Source organism: Odocoileus virginianus, chromosome 2 (genome assembly GCF_023699985.2).
Source record: "Odocoileus virginianus isolate 20LAN1187 ecotype Illinois chromosome 2, Ovbor_1.2, whole genome shotgun sequence".
NCBI lineage: Eukaryota > Metazoa > Chordata > Mammalia > Artiodactyla > Cervidae > Odocoileus > Odocoileus virginianus.
Window position 1 is genome coordinate 67,375,994 of NC_069675.1, and position 27,759 is coordinate 67,403,752.

The window sequence follows — 27,759 nt, forward strand, 5'->3', positions numbered from 1 at the left end:
CAGAGAAGACTTAACAGAGGATTCCCTGACCGTCTAGTGGTTAAGACTGCAGTTTCACTGTTGAGAGTACAGGTTCGATACTTGTTCAGGGAACTAAGATTCCCACAAGCTAAGCAGCAAGGTCAAAAAAGAAAAGGCTTAACAACCAAATCCAATGAGTGCTTTTGACTATCCTGGCTTGAGAAAAGTCGACTACAAAAGATATTTGGGAAACAATTGAGAAAAATTGAATATGAACTAGATACTAAATGATATTAGAAATCACTGTTTGATTCTTTTGGTGTAATATGGTATTGTGATAATGTTAGAGGTCATAATTTTTAGAAAATTTACTCTGAAGTATTTAGGAGTAAAGTGTCATGACATCTCCAATTCACTTTCTAAAAGATCAGCCAAAATAAACACACACACAAATGTAGATGAAGTGAAATATTAACAACAGTTCAACCTAAGCAGTGTGCATAGAGATAATGATACTACTCTTTTAACTTCTGTGTATTGAAATTTTCATAATGTGGGAAAAGAAGTTAAGAGAAAAAAACTTTGTCTCCACACTCCCATTGACAATGTAAAGTCCTGGTTTTCATGGACAAAGTCTACTAGGGAAATTAATGTAGTTGATGAACAGCATTGTGATTTTTCCCTGATTTTACCTTATCTTATTACTTCATTTTTGAAGGAAATGCAGGGAAACATCAATTCAAGCTTCCTATGCTCTGGAACTCACTCTCAAGGTGGTTTTCCTGATGGCTCAGATGGTAAAGAATCTACCTACAATGCAGGAGACCCAGGTTTGATCTCTGGGTTGGGAAGATCCCCTGGAGAAGGAAATGGCAGCCCACTCCAGTACGCTTGCCTTGAGAATCCTATGGACAGAGCAATCCATGGGGTCACAAAATGTCGGACACAAGTGGGCGACTAACTTTCTTTACTCATGTTCTGGGATTCTTAGAGACTAACAGCTGCTGCTGCTTCCCTGTTAGCTGAGCCCATTGTCAGACAGGTGTTTGGTAGTCCAGGATGGAGGTAGACCAGTTGCCTGCTCCATGGCTGCTGCCAAGATCAATATACCTGGAGGTCCTGGCTCACAGCCTAGACATTCTATCTCCTCTGAATTGGAATTCACTTTTGGTCCCTCTCATGATATATGCTGCTGGGCTATAGACATTCAAGGTTCTGTTTTGGGACCAGGACACCAGAAAAGAGAGCTGGAAGCACCTCAGAGCCCTTCTGGGCCAAGCCCAGAGGTGGGGTTCAGAAAACACAAGCCCCACTGGAAACACAAGCCCCACTGGCATCGTGGGAGTTTACAGAGGAAGGGAAGCTTTTCCTCAAGATGCCTGGGCTGCGATAAGAAATTTGCACAAAGCAAGGCTGACACCTAGTGGTTGTTTTCTGCATTGACCTCCTTCTAACGAGAAAGTGCTGTGCTAAGTCACTTCAGTCCTACCTAACTCTGTGTAACCCTTTGGACTGTAGCCTGCCAGGCTCTGTCCATGGGATTCTCCAAGCAAGAATACTGGAGTGGGTTGCCATTTCCTCCTCCAGGGGATCTTCCCGACCCAGAGATGGAGCCCATATCTCTTACATCTCCTGCATTGGATATAATGTAAAAATATATTTCTTAAGTCTCCTGCATTAATGTAATGTAAAAATATGTCAAATGTATTTTAATACACTAAAAATGTTAATACATTTTAATGTATTTTAATGCATCTTTAAATACAAATGTATTTTTAAAATACATTAAAATATATTAAACTTTTTAAATGTATTAAAATACATTTAATGTATTTTTAAAATCTGTTGTTTTACAAGTAAATGACATTCATTGAGTAAACTTTGGAACACATCAAAAAGCATAAAGAATGAAAATAAAACATTAAGAGAGATAACCATTTGTAATGTTATGTTGTATCTATCTCCTTTTACTATTTTTCTCTTTTTTAAAATGAATATTCTTAACATTTTACTTATTTAAGCCACTGCATGCCACGCAGGATTTTAGTTTCCCGACCAGGGATCACACCTGTGCCCCCTGCACTGGGAAGCATGGAGTCTTAACCACTGGACCTCCATTTGTATTTTACAATGTATTTAAAAATTTTTAATGTATGAAATGCATTTGTGTGTTTTAAAAATACATTAAAAAGATTTAAGTTCACTTTCTTACCTGTGGAAAAGAGGAATTGTTCTTACTTCATCTGAATTTTTTAAAGACGCCAGAGATAGAAAGGGGTTTCCCTTAGAACTTGTGCCCCTCGTCCTCTCCCATAAGGGAAAATGCCCAACAATTAATTGTTCCAAAACTCAGCCCTCTGCCAGGTGCTGTGCTCCGGTGTATGTGCTCATAGCAGCCTTGCGACAAACCACATTGCCCTTACTCTCCTGTCACAGACCAGAATAAAAAGGTTTCTCATCACCATGCTGCAGTGTGGACTCATCATCGGAGCTTCTGGCCCTAAATCCAGTAACTCCACAACAGACTGATGGATTGCACTAATGTCTGCTCTTTCATTTCCTAGATTTGACCCTTCCACAAAAATCACCAATTAAGAGATTTTGCCAGTTGAACCAGCATGGAAATGTATTAATGATACAGAACTACACATTTAAAAATGGTTAAAATGGTATGCATATTTTATCATAACAAAAGAAAAAAAAGTGAGGGGGAGCACAGACTTTGACAGGTTGGGAATAATTAACAAAATCAAAGTTTGCTGATGTGAAGAACTGAGTCATTGGAAAAGACTGATGCTGGGCAAGACTGAAGGCAGGAGAAGGGGACGACAGAGGATGAGATGGTTGTATAGCATTACCAACTCAATGGACATGAGTTTGAGCAAGCTCTGGGAGTTGGTGATGGACAGGGAAACCTGGCGTGCTGCAGTCCATGAAGTGACAGTCAGTCAGACATGACTGAGTGACTGAACTGAACTGACGAAAAATAGTGAGCTTGTTTCTTAGTTGTAACCATGTTTTGTGGTACTCACGGTCCCTGAACCACTAGAATGCACCCTAACAGGCAGCCCTCAGTAGGTGCCTGAGGAGACCCAAACACCAACATGCCACCCACAGTAACAGTCCTGTTTATTACAGGAAGGACCAGAGCAACACACAGGGAAGAATTCCAACCCTTTCAGTGCAGACGATACACGGTCCACTACCCTCGGCTATTAAGACCATCCAGTTCATTTTTCCATTCCAATTCCACACTCTGGTGCAAAGACAGTCTTCCAATTACAAAACTGGTTTTTACTGTGTGACTTTTCTGCGCAGCTCACCATCCAATATGAACACTGCTCCACTGGAGAGATGTAATGTATTAATAAATACACCATTTAAATATCCATTTCTCTTGGAAGTCTGGCCAATGTTCTGACTGTATGAAATTACAACTCTATGGAGGACAAAATTAAGTTTCTGAACCTGTGAGGCTGCAGCCTGGTTTTGGACCATCACATCCACACAGGGCCCGCTGAGGCAGCTGCCAAGTTGTTTCTGACCTCAGAGACTGCACTGCCAGGCAAACACAAACCTTCCCCTTTTTCAAACTAGAACAAAATATACAAGGCCAAAGGCAAGGCTGTAACAAGATGTTTTCCTTATTTCCATTAGGAAATCCCTTTTTTAAACTTCAGCATCCAAAAAGCATAGTATCTCCTCACCCTTTGAGCCATTATTACCTAGAAAGAATATGCCAGGCAGTTTTCTAAGTGATGACTTTCAATTTTTGGATTTTTCATTTGACACTCCTCACACCATAAAGGGTGATTTATAATCACCCTGTTCTTCTCAGAACTATTTTCATATTTAAAAATGACCCACACATACACATAAATATTCATTATACTGCTGACAAGTACAATTTCCCTTTCTCACACCACGTCAGCCGCACCGTTTAGAAGAGGGGGCGCCACCTATCCTACGCTTTCTTCCACACTTTTCCTTTTTGAATGATGCCTGCTAGTCCGTTTACAATGCTGTGGTCTTTCATTCTGCCTGTCTTGTGATCCAGTGTACAAGCTGGACACAAGGGACGGTGCTGAGGGGCCACTGAACAACCCTGCACTGGATTAAGAGGAAAACAAATTTTACACCTGAGTTGCTTTCAAAGAAAGGATCAACAAGCAGCCATAGGAAAGGGATCACAAAAACCCAGCAGGACCCACCAGGAATATCAATTACTGCTGAAAGATACTACAGCTGAGTAATGTCATGAATTCAGATTCAAAGAAAATGGAGGAGTAAGTAAACCTCGATTTCACCTACCTCACTCTCACTCTTTGTGTCTTTGGAGTTTCTCCTAACTCTGATGCTCGGTTCTCTTCCTTTGCATTCACTCCCTGGAGAAGCTCACCTGGTCCTGTGGCTTTACTGACACTTATCAATCTCTCCCTCCACCCAAACTCATCCCTGCCCTCGCTAAATCAACTGGGAATGGATTTACATTCCCAACAGGTATCTGTAACTCAACATGTCCCAAATCCAATTCCTGATCTTCCTTCCCAAATCAGCTCCACCCACAGCTTCATCCTGGTCTCCTCACAAGAAGTCATACCTGACTCCCTTTTCCTCACACCTCACCAAAATCCTGTTAGTTCTAAACTAATCCCCGAAACAACCAATTATCACCAAGTCCATTACTACCACTCTAGCCTAAGTCCCCATCACCTCTCACTTACACATTCTCCCTTTCTCCTTCTTTTCCAGTCACACTGGTCTCTCATGGTTTCAACACATCAGGACATGTGCTGGCCTCTGTTCCTGCCATTTCCTCTGCCTTGAACACTTGTCCACCGATACCCACTTAGCTAACTCCCTCACCTCCTCCTAGTCTATGTTCAAATCTCATCTTCACAATAAGCCCTGCACTGATCATGTGTTTAAATTATGCAACTGTATTCCCCCATACCAACTCCCCATGTCCTTACTCCTTTCCCTGGGCCTCATACAGTAAAGCATCTTCCTGCAATGCGGAGACCCAGGTTCAATCCGTGGGTTGGGAAGATCCCCTGGAGAAGGAAATGGCAACCCCCTCTATTCTTACCTGGAAAATTTCATGGAATGAGCCTCGTGGCTCCATGGGGTTCCATAGTCCATGGGGTCGCAGTAAGACACGACTGAGCGACTTCCCTTTCACTTATCTTCAATCACCGTATCTTCTAACATACTAAATAGAATTACTTCCTCTTTATACTTTACACATCATATATTGTCTACTGCTTTTTTTTAAATTTTATTTTTGGCTGCGCTTTGTTGCTGCTCGTGGGCTTTCTCTAGTTGCAGTAAGCAAAGGCTACTCTCTAGTTGCAGAGCATGGGCTTCTCATTGTAGTGGCTTCTCTTGTGGCACAGCACGGAGACTTCAGAAGTTATGGCCCATGGGTCTAGTTGCCCCTTGACACATGGAATCTTCCAGGAGCAGTGATTGAACCCATGTCCCCTGCATTGGCAGGTGGATTCTTAACCACTGGACCACCAGGAAAGCCCCTGCACTTCTCTGATAGAATGTCAGCTCTGTATCATGCAACTGAATGACAATAAACAAGCAACTAAATAATCCTTGAAAGAGATCAATAATTATGTGATTAAATGTACACTGCTGAGAATTCACTTCCACAAAAATTTTAACAGCCAGGCTTCCCTGGTGGCTCAGACTGTCTGTCTGCAATGCAAGAGACCCAGGTTTGATCCCTGGGTTGGGAATACCCCCTGGAAGAAATGGTAGCCCACTCCAGTATTCTTGCCTGGAAAATCCCATGGACAGAGAAGCCTGGTAGGCTACTGTCAATGGGGTCACAAAGAGTCAGACATGACTGAGTGACTTCACTTCTTTACTTCATGTGTATACATATATATACATATATATATAAAATATACACATATATATATCAGTGTACCCAAAATGATCTCACTACGTAGATCCCATTTCTGACCCTCTTAAGGGCTTCAAAAATCCCAAACCTAGAGCCTCACATCTACTTTCATCAAATACACTCATCCATACCCAGAATTTTTACAAATTAATCTCAAATATTGTCTCCTACTTAGTTTTCTCACCAAAAACATTTAAACAATCTAATCATAAGGACATTCTAGAACGACATGTAGGACATTCTATAACACAGCTTAAATTATGTGGACTTAAAATCATGAAACACACAAGGGAGAATATTCTGGGTTAACAAAGCAATAACAACCAAATACAGTATGTGATTCTTGATTTGATCAAGGGCAGAGGGTTAATTTTTCAAAATAAAAAAGCTAAGAAAAATTAATCTCAAAAAAAAAAAAAAAAAAAAGGACACCACCACATCCTCAAAACTCTTGACTAGATTAGGAACGGAATACTCTGAAACCTGAGAACAGTCATCTTAACAAGTTTGGGACTCAACTCTGGATTTGTCTAAAACAATAGTGAGCATTCACCACAGTTCTCTAGGTAGAGTCGGGCGGAGAGGAAATCCGACTCAGACCACTGAACAGGGCCTGACGCATGACCACATGCACCCTTGCGACCATCACTGCAGCCTCGGTCTGCAGGAGCATGACCCAGCCAAGTGGGACTGGATCAAGGAGCCACCACTGGCTTAAAGCTCTTGGTTTCTTCACTTTGATACAAATTCTAGATTATCCAAAAAGCCTTGAAAGCATGTGCCTATTAATGCTAGTGGAACAAGATCCTTTTTTAAAAAACCTTCACACCACAAGCCCAAACCTGTGGCTGTTTCCCTACATACACCACAACACAAGCACTGGGTAAAGATGAATATTTATTCACTTTACAAAGAGAATGGTATTAAATTGCCATAAACAGCTCCATTTATAGACAAATATAACTATACATTACACCAGTAGCTGACTCTAACTTTCCCAAGATGCTTGTACGGCTCCAGCTCTACTAGTTGAGCACGGAAATCTGCCAACGAAGTGAGAAGTCCCTCAGAGATAATGGTTTTATGTTTTACATATTCACAGGTGGGAAAAATAAACCCATCTCCCCAGCCCTTTCTTAAGAGTTGAGCTTCTATCTGCATGTTCCCTAGAGAGCACTGAGCAAATACTGGCTCATTCTTAAAAAAAAAAAAAAAAAGTTACTGATAATTTGAAAAGGCTTTTGTAGCACACAAAATACTTCTTTATACATACATAAAAAATCTTGAGTCAGATTTATTTTAAGGTAAACATACCCTAACACTGCCAAGAGTGGGTAATGAAAAGGAACACATTAAATTACGGAATTATAAAAATATTTTCTTTGGAAAAAAATTCCAACAAGGTTATCATTAATATCTAAAACCAAAGAGAAAAAAATAAACAATTGTTCTTTGATCCATTAGTAGTTTAAATAAAAATGAAAACCTCTTCAAAAGCAGCTGTAACTGAATCTTTTAAAAAGTTGCAGGTAATGAGCACTTCTAAATCTATACACTGATGATTCTTTACAGGCAACCTGCAGTCAAGAAAAATCCTTAATATGGCTAATTCTTTAGTTTTTAATCATCATGATTTTTGTGTATTTTAAAAAAATATTTCACATGACAGCTTGAAAAATAAGTGGTTGTTTTGGGGAAGCACTCCAAATATTCAATCTGATTCAAATCAGATTACCACAGTTGAGAAGCTAGGAAAACTGGTGATTTTATTTTTTTAATCACAATCATTTTTACTCCAGTTTTTAGTTTATCCCTTCATGTTTTATGAAAATGTACCAAATTAAAATTTTTTCACTAGTGCTGCTTCGTATCAGGATGTGATGAAAGATACCAACCTGAGATAGGAGCTGACTCCTTCATTAAAGTCCAGTTCTTGAACCCCTACATGGGAAATGTCTTTTCACTTATGTCAATTCTTGGCATAACCAATCATACTAGGATATTATATTATAAAAATATACCATATATTGGACACTCATGTCAGTACATTGCAGAAAATGTGTCTATTTACTGTGTAAAGTTTATTAACATTTGAATGAAACTCTCTTATTTACACAGTTAGATCTGGGGTGCTCAGGACAGCAAAGTGGCATAGGAACCACCATTAAGAATTTGGAAATGTGCAGCGGTCCTTGGCATCTGTCAGAGACAACCCTCCCCAGGAGAACTCGGCAGCAGTGGGTAAGGTGAGCCAGTTTACATAGTTCGTTTGGCTTGTTCTTTTCTGTTCATTCTTCTTCACTTTCATTTTCAGGATCTAAATCAGAATCTCCATTTAATTCCTTTTCACTTGCTACATCTCTGTCCTCACCATTTTCTTCATCTTTTTCTTCATCATCCCCTTCTTCCTCTTCATTCTCTTCATCAACATCTTCATCTTTTTCACTTGCTTTCTCATCCTCATCTTCATCCCAATTATCCTGGTGGAAATAATAAGCAAAGAAAGCATGATTGAAGGCCTCATTCTTACAGAGTACAAGGATAAAAGGCATATTTATGTACCAGGAAACAAATTACTCACATCAGAATCCTTATCTGCTATTTCATCATCAGATTCCTCTTCAGAAGATTCTGTAAGGAGAGGGAAACCTAGTTTTAATTCTGTGATCAAAGGAAAGGGCACAGCACTGAAAGCTAATAAATGGAATCAAACTCCTGAATTAACTTTTGGAAATTTAGCTGTCCTCCATCCAAGAAAGATTATATCATACTTCTAAAAGGAGCATAATGTAATGAATGCCAATTATATCTCAACAAAAGTGGGGAGGAAAGGTGGGATCACAAAAAGTGTAATTCAGGTATGTTTTTATGTTCTTCAGTTATGTTTTATAGCTTTCTCTATAAATGTTTTGTTTCATTTTTTAGAGGTATTTCTAGATAGTCTTGGATGCTGCTGTGAAAAGGATCATTTTCCTAATACATTTTCTGAATGGGACATTATGGACATACATTACTGGGATATAATAATGCTACCAACTCCTTTTTTGCTAGATCTTGGTATCCAGTAAGCTTGCCTATTTGTATATCTTAATAACAGTGCAACTGCAGATTCTGCTGTATTTTGCATGTGGAGAAGACTAACAACTGCAAGGTAAAATGTTCTAGAATTCATTTCTTTTATAAAGTACAGGCAGGATATCCAGAAGTAATAAAAGGTACACTATTGTCTTGTTCCTGACTTTATGGGAATGCTTCTAAACTTTATGTCTGATGTAGATTTATTACGGAAACTCCCTTACTTAAAATCCTAGGTTGCTTAATGTATAGTGCTCATGGTAATTTGTTAATGTGGTAGTAACTACAATGGTAAGACTTCTTGATGCTAAATCATGTTATAATCTTTAAATACATTCTATTTGGCAATGAAACATGATTTTACTTCTATAATTAATCTGCTACTTAGGATATTTGAGGATGGCCTAAAATGCTATTTTGACTAACATTTTTCTGGTTCTGTTTCATAAAATGCCTGAATTGTTCGTATATGACAAAAATGACTTGCTCCTTAAAAGACTGATAAAAGTCATTTATGAAATCTGTGTCTGGTACCTTGTGAGGAAAGATTTTGATTAAGTAAATTTAAAACTATTAGTTCAAGGTTTCTATTTCTTTCTAAGTCAATTTTGGTCACTGAAGCTTCCCAAGAAATTACCTATACCATCCAGGTTTTCTGTATCTGCACAGTTGTTCATGGTGGTGTTCTATTTAAATCTCTTCCATACCTAATGCTCTTTTTTGTTACTATATTTGTGCCCTCTCTTTTATTTGATCACATTTTTGCCGGTTTTGCCAAGGGCTTGCCCATTTTATCAGTGAAGGTGTGCCAAAGCATGATCTTACTCACAAGTCACAGAGCTGAGTCAATATGAAAATGAACTGTTTAGCATATACCCTAAGTCTTTACCTTCTTCATACACCAACTTTGCCTTCTGAGCAGGACAAGTCGTTTCCTTTGTTTTCTCTGACGCTGTAACCTGAAAGATAATCAAGTGCTATTGATACTCTCTCAAGTATCACACAACCTTCCCCAACAGTAAACTCACCCTCAGCCACTATAATGGATGGCCTTAATGATGCAGTTCAAATACAGGGCAAAAGACAAGGGCATCAAATACAAGAAAGAAAGAATTACTCTGTGTAAGCTGAAAATGCTTCTAAGGTAAGATTTCTTTCTGTGACCAAAAGCTATAGCAATACCCTGCGACTCTTGTTCACAGCATGTCACAACCATTCTAACTATATTAACAATTGAAACACTGATGGTGACGAGTTAAAGCTGACACAGGTACAACAAAGCTTACTTACTGTCAAATACATAACATTGCCTAGTTAAAAATTAGATCTTCATCTGCCCTCTTAGCGCAGTAGGCAGCACGTCAGTCTCATAATCTGAAAAATTAGATCTTCATCTACCAATTTTTGTTTTAACTGAAATAGGGCACTTTCAACATTCAGGCAAACAATCCTTATTCTTCTCTCCATTACTATGACATTCGAAAGTTTAGCACAAAACAGTATGATCTACTCACTTGTGTGATTAAAAGGATGAGCTTTCCGTGAAGGTGGGAGAGCTTCTGAAAAGTTTTTACTCTGCTTTCCATTAACTGGTACAGTGTGCCCAGCTGGGGTACCAGGTCAGGCAACTACAGAAAAATGACAATAAAAAAGATACTTTGACACTATCATAACAAAACATAGATAACAAATGTATAATGCTCACGTATGCCTGTGTATTCAGCCCCAAGCAAATGCCTGTACTTCTAGCGGCAGTGGCAGCCTATCATATAGCCTAGCAAAATCTCAAATTTTCAGAGGCCTTTACTGTACTAACAGCAAAAAAGAATAATACATTTTTTAAGAAGAATGATACAAGGTCAAGAGAAACTGCAAGGCAAGACAAACTGCAGGGTGGGACCTCTTTGTGTTGATCATATATTTTTGAGAACATGAATATAAAGGAGACACTAAATAAAAAGTACCCTCAACCACGTATTTCTTAAAAAGGACTTCACTCTGAAACTTCCTCTCTGATGGTATCACAAGATCTACCTCTACCATTAGGTCCCTGTAGCTAGAGGAAGCTTTTCAGAGCTTCCAGAGATCCAGAGTGACAGACTACAAAGCCAACCTTAGAGTATTTCAAACATACTTCCTGTTAGTGAATCCTGACTTCAGAAATTAAAGCAGGAAATTATTTTATTTGTCCCTTCAGAGCTGTAGAAATTCAGACCCCACACTTTGCCCTTTAACTAGCCTTTACTTGCCCTCCTATCTCTGACACTAAAGTAAACAAGAGTGTTTCATTTTAAATAGTAAAAATGAGTGTGTGTACATTACTAAAGCCCCCATGCCCAACAGTCTTTGACTTGAGAGAAGGTGTTTAAAGATACCTGATAAGGAAGAAATTAAGGAAAGGTGGAAGAAAAGCACTGTTCTCTGAGGAAAGAGAACTGTTTTGAGCTGCAGAATCTACCCTATACTGTACTTCCACAGTCTATTTTGCCCTGACCTACATAATACAACTACCATTCCGGTAGTTATAACTTAAGGGCTGAATCCAGAAGGGATTCACTTCAAGTCCTCCTAAGGCTCTTTTCACCTCTAAGCAATTCAACGAGGTCACAAAGTAAGTGCTGTACTATGCTTGCGGTGATCTCTCCATTCCCATCACCATGCCACTCAACCATCACCCCTCAACTCCCCAAGGCTTCTGTAAGCTAGGAAAACCAATATGCACTGTTTCCTGTCTCTTCCCCCATTTTAACTCCCTGACAGAAATCACCACAGACATACAGAGAACGAACTGCCAAACTCAAAACAGGTTATCCAGTAGTCTTTCCTATCTCAAACTACTGAAGGAAAAGGAGCCTGAGAACAAGGGACAGTGATCAGGCAAGAATCGAGTGAAATTGTTAAGAAAGGAAGAGCTATAGTTTAAAGAGCAATTAAGAATTTTCAACTCTCCATTAAAATCTTTCAAGAAAACCTACTGAAAGATGCTAGATAATCAAATAAAAAGAGGAAAAGGCCAACTGCATGATTTTATTCCTAGTTTAATGTAACTGAATTAATGATGTGGTAATAACTTCTATTATGAGATATAGAACTATTTTTTTTTCTGGTGCTGCTTTAAGATTTTACACTCCCCCCTCCAAAAAAAAAAAAGATTTTTACACTCCCTCCCTTACATCTGTATAGGTAATAAGCAGCTGATAGTTGCCCCAGCAAAACGTCAGGTATTAAATATTTATATAATTTTTATCACAAACTACCCATTTAGCCTCCTGAGGCAATGTACAACAGACATATTAACACGAGGGATATAAACTTTTAAAAGTTACTAAGCTTTTTAGCAGGAGGTGGAGAGATATACACAATGTAAAGATAATTTTGCTAAACAGGTTGTGTATATAGAAAAACATCTGAAGGCTCCTATGTAACTTTTCTCCTTTCTGTATTTTTCAAGCTTCCCTACAGAATATATATTACTTCTAAAATCTGGGTCAACAAAAGACTGGTTTATAAAAGGTAACAACAATGACAATATGATATTGCACCTGGGGAAAAAAACAAAGTCTTTGAAAGAAGCGGCTGACAGTTAAAGGGTAGATGGTTTTTGTTAAGCCATGAGTTTATAATCCTTATCAAATCCAAACTATTCAACAACTCCAACTGAACAGACTTACTGTGGATAAGTAGGATGCATGGACCGTTAACACACATTTTAGCCACTGAACCATTAAAATAGCACTGAAAAAAAAAACACACACACAACAAATCAACTAATATTCACAAATCTAAAAGTAAATACAACAGAGTTATAAAGATCTAGAAAATGACTCCAATAATAAACCACTATTGAATATGACAGTCCTTTCATTCTTTCACTGGGTCTATTTGAGATCTGTGTAATATAGGAATATCTTGGGGAAGGGAGGGGGTAGTAAGATGGACTAGGTGACAGGACAAAAACCCCTTCCTCTAAAAATAATTCCATTTCATATATAAAACTAATGTTTTACTTCATAATTAGCTGATACCAAGGCAGTAAACTGGGCTCAGCTGACACTGCATTTTATGCTCATGTATCTAAGCCCATCTGTTCATCATAAGGAACAGACAGCAAAAGATTTCCAAACCAGCATTAAGACAAACCCAGGCCAAAAATGTAAGTCAGGCCCTAATTAATGAACTCTTCAACTTTCCTCTGTGAGCTCCAAAGTCTAATGGAGTCTATCAAGAAAAACAACTTAGAAAAGAAAAAATATATTATAGACACTGATGATGCCATAGTCCAAGCTTAAGATCTTTGAGAAATCAACACCCCCTGCCATGTGTGCTAAGCTGTTTCAGTCGTGTCTGACTCTGCGACCCTATGGACTGTAGCCCGCCAGGCTCCTTTGTCCATGAGATTCTTCAGGCAAGAATACTAGAGTGGGTTGCCAGGCCCTCCTCGAGGGGATCTTCCCAACGCAGGGATCAAACCTGTATCTCTTACATCTACCTGCACTGGCAGGAGGGTTCTTTACCACTGGCACCACCTGGGGAAGCCCATCAACACCCTATCTAAATATTTAATCATCAAATTAACAAAAGATGACTCATAAAATTTATATAAAATCTTTTCCTTATAGTGTCTTCTAGCCAATACCAGAGGTTGAGCAAGTTCTACAAATGGCCAGCTTTACACATCATGATTAGGCCTAAATCATGAAATATTAATCCACTAAATGACCTGATAATAAAGTTGTTTTCTAAAAGAAAGGAGAAAAACTGTAATACAATCTTGGAAATAAGAATCATTCAATTTAAAATAAGTGCAGAGATCAATATTTCACAATTAAAAGAGTTTTATTAGAATTTGGGGCTACCGACTATGTAGTAACATGCTCTAAGACATTGCTGTTATTAAACAATAACATTTAAAGTATTTATAATATCAATGCAATTTAGGTTGCCGAAACGTTTTACCTATTAGGATGTCCTTGTAATCTCTTTGTAAGCTGAGGAAAAGAAAAACAGTATTAGTCACAGTACTTCAGAGCCAGCCAATCTCCATCAATTCACACAAAAACACATCCATAGAACCAAAGGAAAAGAACAGATGTATTAGGAAATCATTATTCTTGTTTCCTAACTCCTAAATATTTGACCAATTAATTTAACATCATCTAGGAATACATTCCTAAAATAACAGTAATTATCTGATAAAAATCTAGGCTAGGATTTATGAATGAATGTTCAAAATAGACACAAAGACAGAAAATAGATTAGTGGTTGCCAGAAACTGGGGGGAAAGGACAAATGGGGCGTGACTAATGGGTACAGGCTTTCTTTTTGGTGCGGCAGTTATACAGTCTATAATATACTATACAACACTGTACACTTTAAAGATATCTAAATTATATCTCAATTTTTAAAACATATAGAAAAAATCAAGGTTAGGAAACTTTTGGCTGAGGAGATCTAATGGTCATCTATCATCTACTCTAAGTACCCTGCTTGCTTACATACTACAGATCCATGTCTGGATTTTCATCTTCGAGTCATAGCATTAGGACCTTAGAATGAAAAGTGTTCTCAGTTACCTCTTTCAACAACGGAATAACAGCATGCAGGGGCATCCTTAATACAGTTCTCTTTATTAAGTTTAAATTCCTAGTTTGAAGTACTTTCTGTGAGGGGGAAAAAAATACAAATAAGCATACTCAGAAACTAAGGACACTACAGGAAATACTGTCAGTAAAAATGATCTTAAAAACCACACGATGAAGAACCAACTGAATTTTAGCAAATAAAGGTTGGGATTAAATGAAGAATGTTGCACTATTTCTTATGGCTATCAGACAAGTATAGTCGGCAAGTTATCAGGACACTTACTCCTTGGACTCTACCTTCTAGCTTCCCTTCGACCCCCCTCCCTCAGGCAACTACTGAACTATATATTGGTTTGCACTTTCTAATTTTTATATAAATGAGATCAAGCTATATGTACTTTTTTTGCCTGGCTTCTTTCTCATAGCATAAGTTCGAGATTCATCCATGTTGTTGATGAAGCAATACACATTCCTTACACTGCTAGATAATAATTTGTTTATCCCTTCACATACTGAGGGTTCTTCCCAGCTTGGGGCTGGTAGAAATAAGGCTGCCCTGGCCATTCCTGTACCAGTCTTTGTATGAACACTGGTTCTTGTGGTCAACACCTGAGGACAGAATGGCACATTCTTGTGGTAGATATGTCCTTAAGAAACTGCCAAACTGTTTTCCAAAGTAGGCGTACTATTTCACTTCCCACCAGCAAGACATGAGTTCCAGTTACTCTGCATACTCCCCAACAGATGGTACTTAAATTTTAATAAATCTATAACGGGCATGCAGCTGTCATCTCATTGTGGCTTTAATTTGCATTTATGATGATTAATGATGTTTAATACCTTTATCTGCACTCACTGGCCATTGGAATATCTGTGAAATATCTGTTCACACCTTTACCAATTGGTTTTTACTTGAGTTAAGTCTCACAATGAGTTAAAAGAGCTCTATAAATTCTGGATATAAGTTCTCTGTCTGATATATAAGTTGCTTTTTCTTTGCCAGCCTGTGGCTTGCCTTTTCATTATCTTAACAGTGCCATTTCAAGAAAGAAGCTTTAATTTTTTATTAAATCCAAGGGACCAATATTTCCCTAAGTGTGGATTTTTGTTGGAATATAGTTTTTAAGAAAGAGAAAAAAGTAAAAGTTTACAAGGCAGTCAGCGAGAGGTAAACACATATTAACTGGATATTTGATAATTTTAAGGAATCACCATTTACTTTTTTAGGTGTGATAATAGATTGTGGTTATGTTTTTAAAAGGAATTGCTATTGTCAGAGTTGAACAGGGGTATATTTGTGGTTGAAATAAATAGTAGGTCTGAAATTTGATTCACTATAACCTGGGGAGGGGTGTGGCAAACAGATAAAACAAGAACAGACAGGTTGGTTAGTGTTGATACTTTTTCAAACTGAGTGATGGGTTCATTGTGGCCCACTGTACTATTACGAGATGTTTCTTCAAAAAAACAAAAAGATAATTTTGATTCACTTGTACTAAGGAATTTTTCAAACCACAATTAAGTAAGCTATGATGGCAAATAAGCTATATTTTTAAAAACACTGTCAATTGTTTTCTGTAGCTTATTTTTCACCAAATCCTCACCAAGGTTTCTATACCATGTTAAACTAAAATTGACCTCCCCAGATACATACACTCACAAACTATTTTGAAAGTAATTTTAGGTTTTCATATATGTCTGGTTTCCCCCCTCATTTTACAAAATCACCTTAAACATAAGATATTCCCATTTAGATCAAAATATAAAGCAGAGAAACATTATTCATGGGTTGCCTATTCAAGTCACATCTATACTAAGTGGCACTAAGACTCACTAATAACAAATGCACTTAGCAAATGTAAACCTGCTTTAATCTAGGTAGTGCTTAAGTCCATTTTTTTTACACTTAAATTTTCCCTACAGACCACTTTCAAATTCTGGAATTTAAGAGGACCAAATTAAGCAACATACAAGCAGTCACCAACTTACAAACACAAAAATAGCAAATGCCTCCCTTTTATATACCCCCAACCCTCTTGAATTTTTCCCTCAAACCTCCTATCCATTGCCAAGGTTCCACCTCACCGCCCCCTCTCACGGCCAGGGGGAAATAAGTTTCTGGAATCCAGAGTAAAAACTCAGGAACGCATTTTCCTACAGAAAAAAATATAAATTGTGATCTAGAATGCTGAGTATTATAATTCAGCTACACAACGTTTATAAAGGCTTTTGTGAACTAAAGCCTAAGAACCCAGTAACAAGTCACAACAATATTTCTATGAGAAAATGCATTCCAGGTTCAAAATAACTCAATTCAATCCCTTTGTAGGTTGGTGACTGTCTGTATAGTGCCACCAAGAGATAGACATTTGACTAAACTCACAAAACATTAAATTCAAAACAGTACATGACTATTCACTCTGTAAATGTGCTGTCAATCGCCTTCTAAGGAAAATTAACCATCTTATTTCCTTTAAAAACTGCTGTAATACTTACATTTAGAATTTCAAAATCATTACTTTCTAAGCCCTGTGTGAGGAGAACTGGAAAACTATTTGTCTGTGGAAGGTCATCCTTTTCTTTTTTTGTAGCTATATCCAGGGCTCCCAGGCGTTCTTCAATGCTAACCTACAGAACATAAATGACCAGTTAATGTTGCACCAGACAAGACCTAAACCAGTTTGGTCAAATTACACATGCTCTTTCTCATTCCAATAGAATCTCATCACCATAAAGCCAATGTTGCACACAAGTGTAATATCTACAGTCCGAGTTCGCAGATTTTAGGGGGGAAAGAAAAAACCTGAAAAATCACAATTTGAGAATGTAATTCATAAAAATTCCTCTATAAGATTCAAATATGATAAAGATCTGGCATCTGATTATTAGAGCCTAAGAAAAAACCTATAATTTTCCCCATCTATAATTTTCTATAAAAGCTTCCCCTTCTATAACTTTCTCTTGCCATCAACCTCAAGTCTCTTGCTAACAAATATTATCAAAGGAGCACAAAAACAGGTTCCCCCCAAAATTTATAAGATGTCTTCCTATTTTTCTTTTTACTTGCTACAAAAACTCACTTGTACTTAACCAATCCCTTCTGAAAGCAAATCTAACAACTATGCTCTGCCAACCCCTTGGTAAATGAATCAAAATACACATGTTCTATTATTACCAAAACAAACAAATATGCTCTGGTAAAGCCTCCTGTCTGGGATATGTTTTATGAAAAACAATTTTTAAAAGGAAGGATGAAATTAAAGGGTTGGATCCAGGCCAAGCTAGAGAGAGTTGGCCATTATTTTTACATACATATCCCATGTTATTGAGGAATAATTTTTATAAATAAAGCAAGACATTTAAAATCAGGTAAAGAAACATAACATTCTTTCTCTAACAAAACAGTTAAAATTTTAGATTATTTAGATAAGATTGACAAGTGAATGGAAGACAAAAAAGACTTTTCATTAACAAGAACAGTAAACCATAAGAGGGTTTTAAAAGTTGCAAAAAAATGAAATTTATAAGTGCTTTAAAAGATTATAATGATGATCACTTTTAAAGACTAACTAGCACTAAACCAGCCAGGAATGCTCAGACAGCCAAGAGACAAGGCATCATTGGAACTCAGCAATATGCGAAACCCAATGAAAATCATCACAGCAAGTCCTGGTTTAAACTACAATTACCTTATACAGCTAAAAATTAACAAATGGCCAGAAGAGCACCCTCTTTAGTTAACAGAGTTTTGTCCTCTCCATTTTCTGAAGTCTTCAGCTTTGGCTCCATCCAATACACTTGTTAGATTCTCCCAAGTCATCTTAAATTTCAAACTCAAAAATGGTCAGAAGGATTGTATTACCTCCTTTTCCCCCAATTTCCTCTTGCTCTCTACTTCCTTGGTCTGTGGAGGAGCAGGCTTGATAGCTGCATGATGACCAGGTATCCCGGGCACCAGAACTTTTGCTTCAGAATTCATCACTGGTGTCCTCACCTGTTCACAGGAATAGGAGGCATGTGACAAAGGAAATTACGTCTTTAGTCCTTGTAAGATTTATCCCCAGTGAGAAAACTAACAGATTTTAAAAGGTTTTCCTACTGAAAAGCTTAATACAACTAACTCAATAGGATATGAATTAAAGATACATTTTAATTGAATGTGGGCATTTAAGTACAATCTGAACATTCATGGTTTTAAAGCTTTGAACACTGGGTAAGAAAAAGAATCAAGAAAAACAAAATCTACTGATTACCTAATGACACACTGACTTAAAAACGTTAATAGTGAAGCTGCACATTTTACAACTACCTTCAATAATTGATCTTTGCCAGAAATGCTCAGACAGCCAAGAGAAAGGTGTCATCTCTGAAACTCAGCCAGAAGCGAAACCATATGGATGTCATCATAGCATATCTTGGTCATTAAACTGCCAAACACATGTCTACACGTAGATGCCACATTATATTCAAAACGGAGCATCACAATAATGCTCTTATGTATGGTATTTAATTCCAGCCCCATCACGGATTCAGGTTTTATTTCACCCTGAAATAAACAATCCTCTCAACAAAGTTATGCTGCTTTTTAAGTACAGAAACTGATAAAAATAATAGACAAATCTGATATTTACTCAGTGATACTGCATGGGGGGATAGAGGAAGAAGAATTAAATAAATCCAAGGTTTTCAACTTCTAGTCACCTATGCACTCATTCATTCAACAAATTAAGAACACAGAAATGAATAAAGTTTTACAATCTTGATATCTAAAACCTAATCCCACAAAGACAAGATCACAAACAAAATTAAATCTAAACATAATATTACATGACGATTCAATGCAAACATCTTTTTTTTTTAACTTCTAATATACAATGCACTCACCTTTGTTATAGCTGTTTCTACTTTTGGGGCCCAGCAGTTTGAAATATCTCTTATTAAACACATATGAGGTTCTTTGGAATTCAAAGCCTGGGGACAGGATTTTCAAGGGGGACAGAAGGTGGAAGAGGGGGGAAAAAAACTGTTAAACTGAGTAATTGGGAGTAAGAATTAAGTGAAAAAGAAATGCCTACTTGTGCATATTTATAAAAATACAAAAGGGTACAGAATGCTTCCAGAAAAAACTCCTAGTCACTCAGACTAATCACCATTCAGACTGAGGGCATTTAAGGAAAATGGATAAACTCTGAAGATAGCACACATAATGTTTACTTTCCTTAGTTATGAACTGCTTAAAGTTTTCACATGTGCAGCTTCAAAAGATTGAGATTTAAAATGTAACAGGTTTTAAAGAAAATATTATCAGCTCATTGCCCTTGTAAAGAATAATATGGTAAAAAAGACTGGTCCTACACTAAACTTTCCTACTGCTATCCTTCCACAGGCTACTCAAAGAAGAGTACTGGCTCGAACATGAATTTCTATGTCCTGATACAGTAATAAACGGGAGGTTCATGCAGCAAAACCCCTATGTATCTATAAGGCTTTAAAGTTACAGGTAATTTTCTATATCCACACAATCAATCAATATCTGAAAGACACAAAGCAAACAGGTAAGGCTGCATCCGGAGCGTGGGATTATTAAAGGAGCCACATATGCTAAGAAGGCTTACGTTCACAGCTTAACACTTCTCTCCCCTTTCATCGTATCATATCCATGTATCATGTTTTTTAAAAGTAAGTAAATAGTTTTAAATCGAATCAACAACAGATTGCCTGAGCAAGAAATATTCTCTTACAGCTTCATCTACTGGATATGCTCATAATTACACACCAGAAGTCCTCAAGAAACTTTTGTAATAAAAAAATTTAAATCATTGCCCCACCTATCACATTTCCACTTGGAATATTCAATATGTGATATTACCACAAAATCTTATTTATCTTTTGGGTAAATGGGCAACATTCACCCATACCTGTGGCTATTGAGCACTTAAATGTGACTAGCCCAAAGTGGGATGTGCTTACAAGTGAATAATACATGTCAGACTTCAAAGACATAATACCAAATAAAAGAAGGAGAGTAAAACATCTCAAATAATGTTTTATATTGACTCGGCATTAAAATGCTATCTTGGATATACCGAGTTAAGTACAACTACATAGGTGACCCTTGAACAACGCAGAGCCTAGGGGCGTAGACCTTCCATGCAATCGAAAATTCATCACTTATAACTTACAATGAATCCGTAGTTCTGCAACTATGGATCCAACCACCTTGGATGGTGTAGTAGTATAGTACTTACTATTGAAAAACCCCTGTAAAAGTGGACCCACACAGTTCAAACCCACACAGTTCAAATCTGTGTTGTTTAAGGATCAACTGTAGAACCAGAGTTCTCACAAGTTAAAATAAACCACCCACTGAAAGGTCCCTCAGTTAAAGGGAAATATATGACATCTTCTTAAGTATTCCAATAAGCAGAGCAATGTATCCTTTCACAAACATCATCTACCAGAGATGTACTGATGTTATACTGCTTTATTTCAGGAGCCATCTACGTACCACTCGCTCAATGATGGGCTGAAACCAATTGCCATACACAAGCAACAATGACATTTTGTCTGAGCAGAAACCAGCTGCTAAAATAGGGATAGGTTTTGGTGTTGATTTCTTGCCTTTCCCAGGTGTTGCTATCTGAATTGTACAATTCGAAGTCAAAGGCTTTTTGCAGTACCTAGAAACGGAAAAACAATTAGATAAGAAAATGTGAAAATAGGACTTCCCTGGTGATGCAGTGGATAAGAATCTGTCTGCCAATACAGGGGACACAGGTCCAATCCCTGATTTGGGAAGATCCCACATGCCAAGGAGCAACTAAGCCCATGAGCCACAACTACTGAGCCTGTGCTCTAGAGCCCGGGAGCTAAGACTATTGAAGTCTGGACACTACAGAGCCCACACTCTGCAACAAGAGAAGACACCGCAATGAGAAGCCCACACACCACACCAGACTAGCCCCTGCGATGAGAAGCCCACACACCATGAGAAGAGTAGCCCCCGTTTACGACAACCAGAGAAGGCCTGCACGAAGCCATAAGGAGCCAGTGCAGCCAAAACATAAATTACTTAATTAAATATAAAAAAAGAAAATGTCAAACACCATTTCACACTAATTCTTTGAAGTTGGTGTCAAGTAAAGAAATGGAATCCTCCACTGGCCTCCATGTCACCACCAGGAGTGAGAGGGTCCCCAGAGCACCAGTGTTTCTGTCATCTATCCCCACCCTGCCAACATTCAAGACCTCACCACCAAAACCTGCCATGAGGTACACCTGCTCTATCCCCACAAAAGGCCCCAAGCTCCCAAGTGTTCTCTCACCACCATGAGCTTTCAGACCCAAGTGGCTCTGTCCACACCCTACTCCCCTCAGGCCCATCTCTACACGCTTCCAAACTCCGAACACTCATCATGACCTCTGCAACACACTTCTAGGAGCAAAATAATCAGTAAAATATAAGTGAAATTAGATCCTCCACTTAAGAGCTCCCCTCACCTTGCTCCAGGCTGCTCACCTCGGCAGCCCTCTCCACAGCCGTGTGCCGGGACCCTTCGCCACGACTTCAGTGTCCACCTTGTTCTTCACTAACATTCACTACAAGCAGTCTCTCCTCTCACCATCTTTAAAACCACTGAAATTGTCGTCACCAGCTAACCCTAATCCAATGGCCTCTGGATCACTAAGCACTTCTTAAAGACGTGAGTGGCTCACTGTCATTCTGTTCAACAATTCTGCTGAAGAGTTCCTTTCTTGGTGACTTCCACACATAGCATGCAGACGGATGATCCTTCTGACCCCCTTCCTCCCTCCCCTCCCTCAGTCCTAAGCCTTTTGCCTCCAACAACCTTATCCGTCCCTGTATCTCAGCCACACACACTCACATCACAGACATCTCATCACCAGTAAGTACACATCCTCTATAAATAATTCCAATTCTAAGCACCCCAACTAGCTTTCCAACTCTCTTCCTAGTTTCCCAACTCCACAGCCATCTCCGGCCAGGATTTTTGGCCTCTGCTCTGGCCTTTACCCTTCTATGGCCTATTCTCTTCTCAATGTCTTAAAATTTGGGTCAAACTCCATCAATTATCAGTTTAAAATCCTTTAATGGTAGCCTACTGCCCAAGAAGAAATGGCCCTCTTCTGGGCCTTCAGTTATACATTCCATGTACACATGTGACTATGTGAACAAAGGCCTCCGGGGCTACACACCAAAAGGTGAACAGCTACCTCTAGGGAATGGAGCTCAATGGAGCTCCAGAGACTTGGGTTTTATAATCGCCTCTGTGTCCTGAATGTCTTAAAACCAATGTATACTGCTGTCACACTTCCTATTGTAAAAGGAAGGTGGCGGTGATGGTGGTGGTTTAGTCACTAAGTCGTGTCTGACCTGCAACACCGTGGAGTACAGCCTGCCGGACTTCTCTGTCCATGGGATTCTCTAGGCAAGAGTACTGGAGTACCTTCGCCAGGGGATCTTCCTGACCCAGGAATCGAACCCGGGTCTCCTGCATTGCAGGCAGATTCCTTACTGACTGAGCTACGGGGCAAGCCACCAACAAACAATAAAAAGTTGAAACCATTTTAAAATCATTAATCTTAAAGTTTAACATCATTACGCACATGACTTGAGTCTCAGACCATGTTCACAGCATGTGGCAAGAGCTGGCAAACTTTCTATAAGGAGCCAGACAGTAAATGTTTTTGCTTTGGTGGGGCCACATATGGTCTCTACTGGATGCAGCCTGCAGGCCATAATTTACTGATCCCTGTTCTATGACTACTATACATAACGTCAGCAACATTCCTCTCTGCCCACCAGAACACAAGCATTCACTGACCCACCACTGTGTGACAAGGGCAACACTATCCAAGTCAGAAATTAAAGCTTCACCAAAGCTCACAATGAAGTTTTCCTACTCAGCCAATGTCTTTTAAAATTTACGTTAGAACTAACAAAATTTACTAAGTACGCAGCATAAAAAGCCACCCTCTTTTACCCACAAATATGAAGAAATAGGCCACAACTCCAAAACTCAAGTTTTCATGGGAATGTATGTATTCATACAGACAAAGAATTAAAGCTTTCAGAATGACCTAACTGAAAAGTAACAAAGCAAAGAATGCTGAGGTGGGAGTATAAATAAACAGTAGCAAGTCAGGGAAAGAAAATAAATTTCTGACTTGAGAACTTTCTTACTTACCCATTTAATATGTGTTCAAAAAGATGAACTTGACCATCTCTGCAAACAACAGCTAACTTGACAGGCTAAAACAAAAACGTAACATTACTCTAATAGGAAATATACTTCAGTCTACTCTAATGATTACTTATGAAAATCTGACTACCCTCTCCACCCTTCAAATAATAACCAGAGATAAATCAGAACAGTAAGGATGGACAACTTTTGAATTTAAAAATAATCACTGCCATCAAAAGAACAATTCAAGTAGAAGTTGTCAAGCTTATAAACAGAAGTTTAGACTACGGAGACAGCACAGTCAATGCCCAGCAGCCTGGAGGTTTAGAGGCACTAAAAGTTACTACCGCGGGCACTTGCTGAATACAGGGAACCGGCAGCCCCGCGTTACCTGGATTACTGAAGGCGCCACCACGGCCTGTCCTTTCCCCTTATGAGCACTCAACACAGAATCCAATGGTTACTTAAAACAGTCTAAGATTTTTGTTTTACTTCATCCTCTCTCTTTCCTGAACCATCACATCATCAAAATTCTGATTTTAAAAAGAGTATTTGTGAAGTCCAAATACAAATTCTCAAAAATAAAAAAGTCACTTACCTCCTCTTTGTTTTCTGACAAAGTCAAGTCAATAAAGACAGGTTCATCTGTAACTGTAAAAGACATCACTGCATTCTTCTCTTTGTTTTCTGACCGGACCTGCCTAGATAATAAAACCAAGGTTTAGACAGCAAGACACTGGGAAGGGAAAAAAGGGGCCAAACAGCATTTTCATCTTTTGAAAGCTAAATAAGGTAATTAAAGATAAAAATAAGCAAAATATTTGTGTCACTACCATGTAACATGGCTCATGGGAAAAGAGAAAGCATTAATGTGTTTGTGGCAGACTTAAACAATGAGCAACCTTCTTTTCCATCAACCTATTTGTCTATCTTGATGGCAAGGCCAACTGTCTTGATCACTACAGCTTTGCAAGTCTTGAAGTGAGTCCTCCAACTTCTCTTTCAAAGTCATTTTGGCTACTCTTAAGTGCTCTGCAGTTCCACCTGAATTTTAAAATCACACTGCTGGTATTTTGACTAGGTTCACTCAGAATTTATAGATTAAGGTGAGGAGAATTAACATCATAATAATATTGAGAAAACAGAGTCCAGAAATAAACAGATAAATGACCTCATTGTTTGTTGATTCCTTATTTGAGAATATGCCTACTTGCTAAAATTTATTTGCAGACCCCAAAATCAGTATTTGCGGTGATTTCATGGTCTTAACAGGTACACACAGAGCAGTGAAGAATATGAGCAGCCCAACACCCCTGAGGTTAAACAAGACGATGCTCTGCCTTTTCACTGCAGCTTTCATACTAAGGATTCTTTTCACAGCCTGCTTAGTGCCACGTTTTTTGCTCCTGTGCTTTTGGTTGGTGATTTCTGTTTAAAATGGCCCCCAAGAATAATGCCCAAGTGCAGCCTAGTATTCCTAAGAGTAAAAAGGCTAAGATATTCTTAGGGAGAAAGTGTTTGAGTTCAATAAACTATTATTTAACATAAGTTCATCACCTATGTATGTGTGTATTAAACCATCGGCAAACAGACATTACTAAACTAATCCAGTAGTCATTTCTTTCAACAAAATCAGAGATTTTCCTAAAAAAAAAATTTTTTTAAGGTTTTTAAATTGCCCAGTCAGAAAAATATTCAGCTTAGTGTAACTTTAAACAAGCAGAGGAAGTTCTATAATGTAATGCTCTTAAATTTTTCTCATAAAGATCTGATTTTTAGGCAGGCTCAATTTCTCATTACAAGTCAATGTAAATCTAACATTAGATACAATGAAGCCAATCTCATATTCATCATTTATATTAACCATGTAAATGTGACCAATCCTTTCAAGGTAATGTTACCTCCCAAATCCAAAAGACTACATACCAGACATTAAGTAACCGGTCATGGACTGCTCCAGATAAGAAATAAAGACCTGTAATTCCATCAAAGGGTTGGCTCTCATTAGGAGGTCTGATAGTAGTGAACGTAAGTGATGAAACTGGTGTCGCATGTCCTGTGAAGTGCTAGAGAAAGTTAAATCTCATTTAGGAGAGGATGCATATAAAGCAGTAACAAAAATTAAGAGTTCACATGTACCAAAAACAATATAGATAATATACATCTGAAATCAGAGCTCCAGACTACTGATTATTTGTGCTATATTCCTCTCACTTTAAAAAATTTCATCTGAAAAAAGTTAAACATTAAAGATGTCCCTTCCAACTCCCATGACCCTACCCCATAATCTTTTCTTCCTCCAACTTTACCCTAAAGACTCACTTCATCCTACCCATTTTAAAGGGGTGCTTGGGTGCTCAGACACAGCCAAGGAATTGTAGGTCTTCATGTTACTCTCAGTGAGTTGAAACCACAATTTTAAGGCATCATCACAGCACCAAAAGTTCAGTAACCCAAGTACACTAAATCATAAGTCTACATCTCCACAGTTAAGTACTGTGTTAATTCTAAATTTCCTTAGTTAAATACTAAGTGTACCAAATACTGGATGCAAGCTAGAAATTAAAAATTACTATCATTATTACACAATTATAATAATTCAAATTCTACTCATTTCTTCCATTTATATTCATTTTTGCAATGCCTGTGAAACAGACATACCTAATTTATTTTAACAGAGTTGGAGGCTAAGTTTTGTCTATTAAAAATCTATTTCATATGCTTCAAAGTAACAAATCTTATAAAACAATATTCTCTTGTTCAGATTCCTGCCTTTCTCCATACTTGCCCCAGACCACTGTTATGCTTAATGACTAATTTGATTCACTCACTCTGTAGACTTCTTTGGTCTCCAAAACCCATAGTTTGATTGTTCGACCAGCTGAAAGCAACATCTTTCCATCTGGGCTGATACACAGGGAACTGACACTGCTATTATCACCTTTCCATTTGCTGTATTAAAGAGAAATAAAAACATCTCAGTAAACGGGGAGGAAACTTTACTCAGAGCAAAAATAAAAAAAACAAATCAGGCCTTAAAAATGCCACTTAAGATTCTAGGCCAAATGGCAATCCCCTGAATCTTGAGCCAAGTAACCAACTCTGGACAGAGCTCCAGGGTCTTGCCTCCCCAACAGGACAGAGAATCTGGAAAGGTACCAGGAAATGGGTGAGTAAGAGCTATGAGAGTGTACAATGGGTAGCTCTGTATCCTGTGATCCATGAGGTGGATTTTATTAATACCCAGGAAACTGGGCATGCTGGCTGGGCCTCTGCAAAGCCACTATCCCCTCCAAAGTTCCTGCATTCTCTGAAAGGTTGAGAATTTACTTAGCAGCACAAATCATCTCTCAACCTATGGTACAAAAAGGCTATTTCTATCCCAAATGCACACAGATACGCCCCCATCTGATAGAGGGAATAACAGCAGCCATTTTCCTGCCAAAAAAGGTTAATTCTGAAGTGGAAAACATATTGCTCTGCTAGTCACAATGGAACTGTCAAATAACTCGTTTAGAAAAACAAAATTACTCTTTGGTCTAGGCTGCCAACATGCCATCCAGACTAAGGAAGACCTGAAACTTAGGAGCCACGTGAGCCACGGCCACAGTCACCTCGGCAAACACCAGAAACACTCAGAAGGCCAAGGTAATGCTGGTGGCACGTCCCACCACAGAGTCAACTTCAATAAACACCACCCAGGATACTCTGGGAAAGCTGGTATGAGGCAGTACCACTTAGAGAGGAACCAGGGTTTCTGCCCAACCACCAACCATGATAAATTATGGACCTTGATTAGTACACAGACACGGGTAAATGCTGCCAAGACCAAGACTGGAGCTGCTCCTATCACTGATGTGTGTGACTGGGTTACTACAGAGTTCTGGCAAAGGGAAAGCTCCCAAGGCAGCCTGTCTTCATGAAGGCCAAACTCTTCAGCAGAAGAGCTGAGGAGAAGATGAAGGGTATAGGTGCAACTTGTGCACTGGTAGCTTGAAGTGACATGTTGGGAAATTCA

At 38.4% G+C, this 27,759-nt stretch overlaps 1 protein-coding gene, 3 non-coding genes and 1 pseudogene across 4 annotated transcripts in view; 1 reads left to right on the forward strand and 4 right to left on the reverse strand.

Moving 5' to 3' along the window:
* Nucleotides 1-7,940: 7,940 nt before the first annotated feature.
* The window catches only part of WDR43 (WD repeat domain 43), a 35,017-nt gene continuing 15,198 nt past the window's right edge, over nucleotides 7,941-27,759 (reverse strand). Inside the window, exons 4-18 of the mRNA XM_020886233.2 lie at nucleotides 26,573-26,693; nucleotides 25,668-25,807; nucleotides 24,340-24,442; nucleotides 23,745-23,809; nucleotides 21,044-21,215; nucleotides 19,420-19,506; nucleotides 18,398-18,529; nucleotides 17,032-17,163; nucleotides 14,527-14,613; nucleotides 13,910-13,941; nucleotides 12,625-12,688; nucleotides 10,468-10,581; nucleotides 9,843-9,912; nucleotides 8,460-8,509; nucleotides 7,941-8,358 (exon numbers count right to left, since the gene is read on the reverse strand). Coding sequence (XP_020741892.1) covers nucleotides 8,167-8,358; nucleotides 8,460-8,509; nucleotides 9,843-9,912; nucleotides 10,468-10,581; nucleotides 12,625-12,688; nucleotides 13,910-13,941; nucleotides 14,527-14,613; nucleotides 17,032-17,163; nucleotides 18,398-18,529; nucleotides 19,420-19,506; nucleotides 21,044-21,215; nucleotides 23,745-23,809; nucleotides 24,340-24,442; nucleotides 25,668-25,807; nucleotides 26,573-26,693 — 1,561 coding nt within the window. The 3' untranslated portion in view covers nucleotides 7,941-8,166. The remainder of the gene's footprint in view (nucleotides 8,359-8,459; nucleotides 8,510-9,842; nucleotides 9,913-10,467; nucleotides 10,582-12,624; nucleotides 12,689-13,909; nucleotides 13,942-14,526; nucleotides 14,614-17,031; nucleotides 17,164-18,397; nucleotides 18,530-19,419; nucleotides 19,507-21,043; nucleotides 21,216-23,744; nucleotides 23,810-24,339; nucleotides 24,443-25,667; nucleotides 25,808-26,572; nucleotides 26,694-27,759) is intronic.
* Nucleotides 18,126-18,201, reverse strand: LOC139031720 (small nucleolar RNA SNORD53/SNORD92). The gene has a single exon (XR_011484191.1). It is a non-coding gene; the product is annotated as a small nucleolar RNA SNORD53/SNORD92 (small nucleolar RNA).
* On the reverse strand, nucleotides 18,870-18,947 carry LOC139031716 (small nucleolar RNA SNORD53/SNORD92). The gene has a single exon (XR_011484190.1). It is a non-coding gene; the product is annotated as a small nucleolar RNA SNORD53/SNORD92 (small nucleolar RNA).
* Nucleotides 26,095-26,179, reverse strand: LOC139031722 (small nucleolar RNA SNORD53/SNORD92). The gene has a single exon (XR_011484194.1). It is a non-coding gene; the product is annotated as a small nucleolar RNA SNORD53/SNORD92 (small nucleolar RNA).
* On the forward strand, nucleotides 27,294-27,738 carry LOC110132737 (large ribosomal subunit protein uL15-like; annotated as a pseudogene).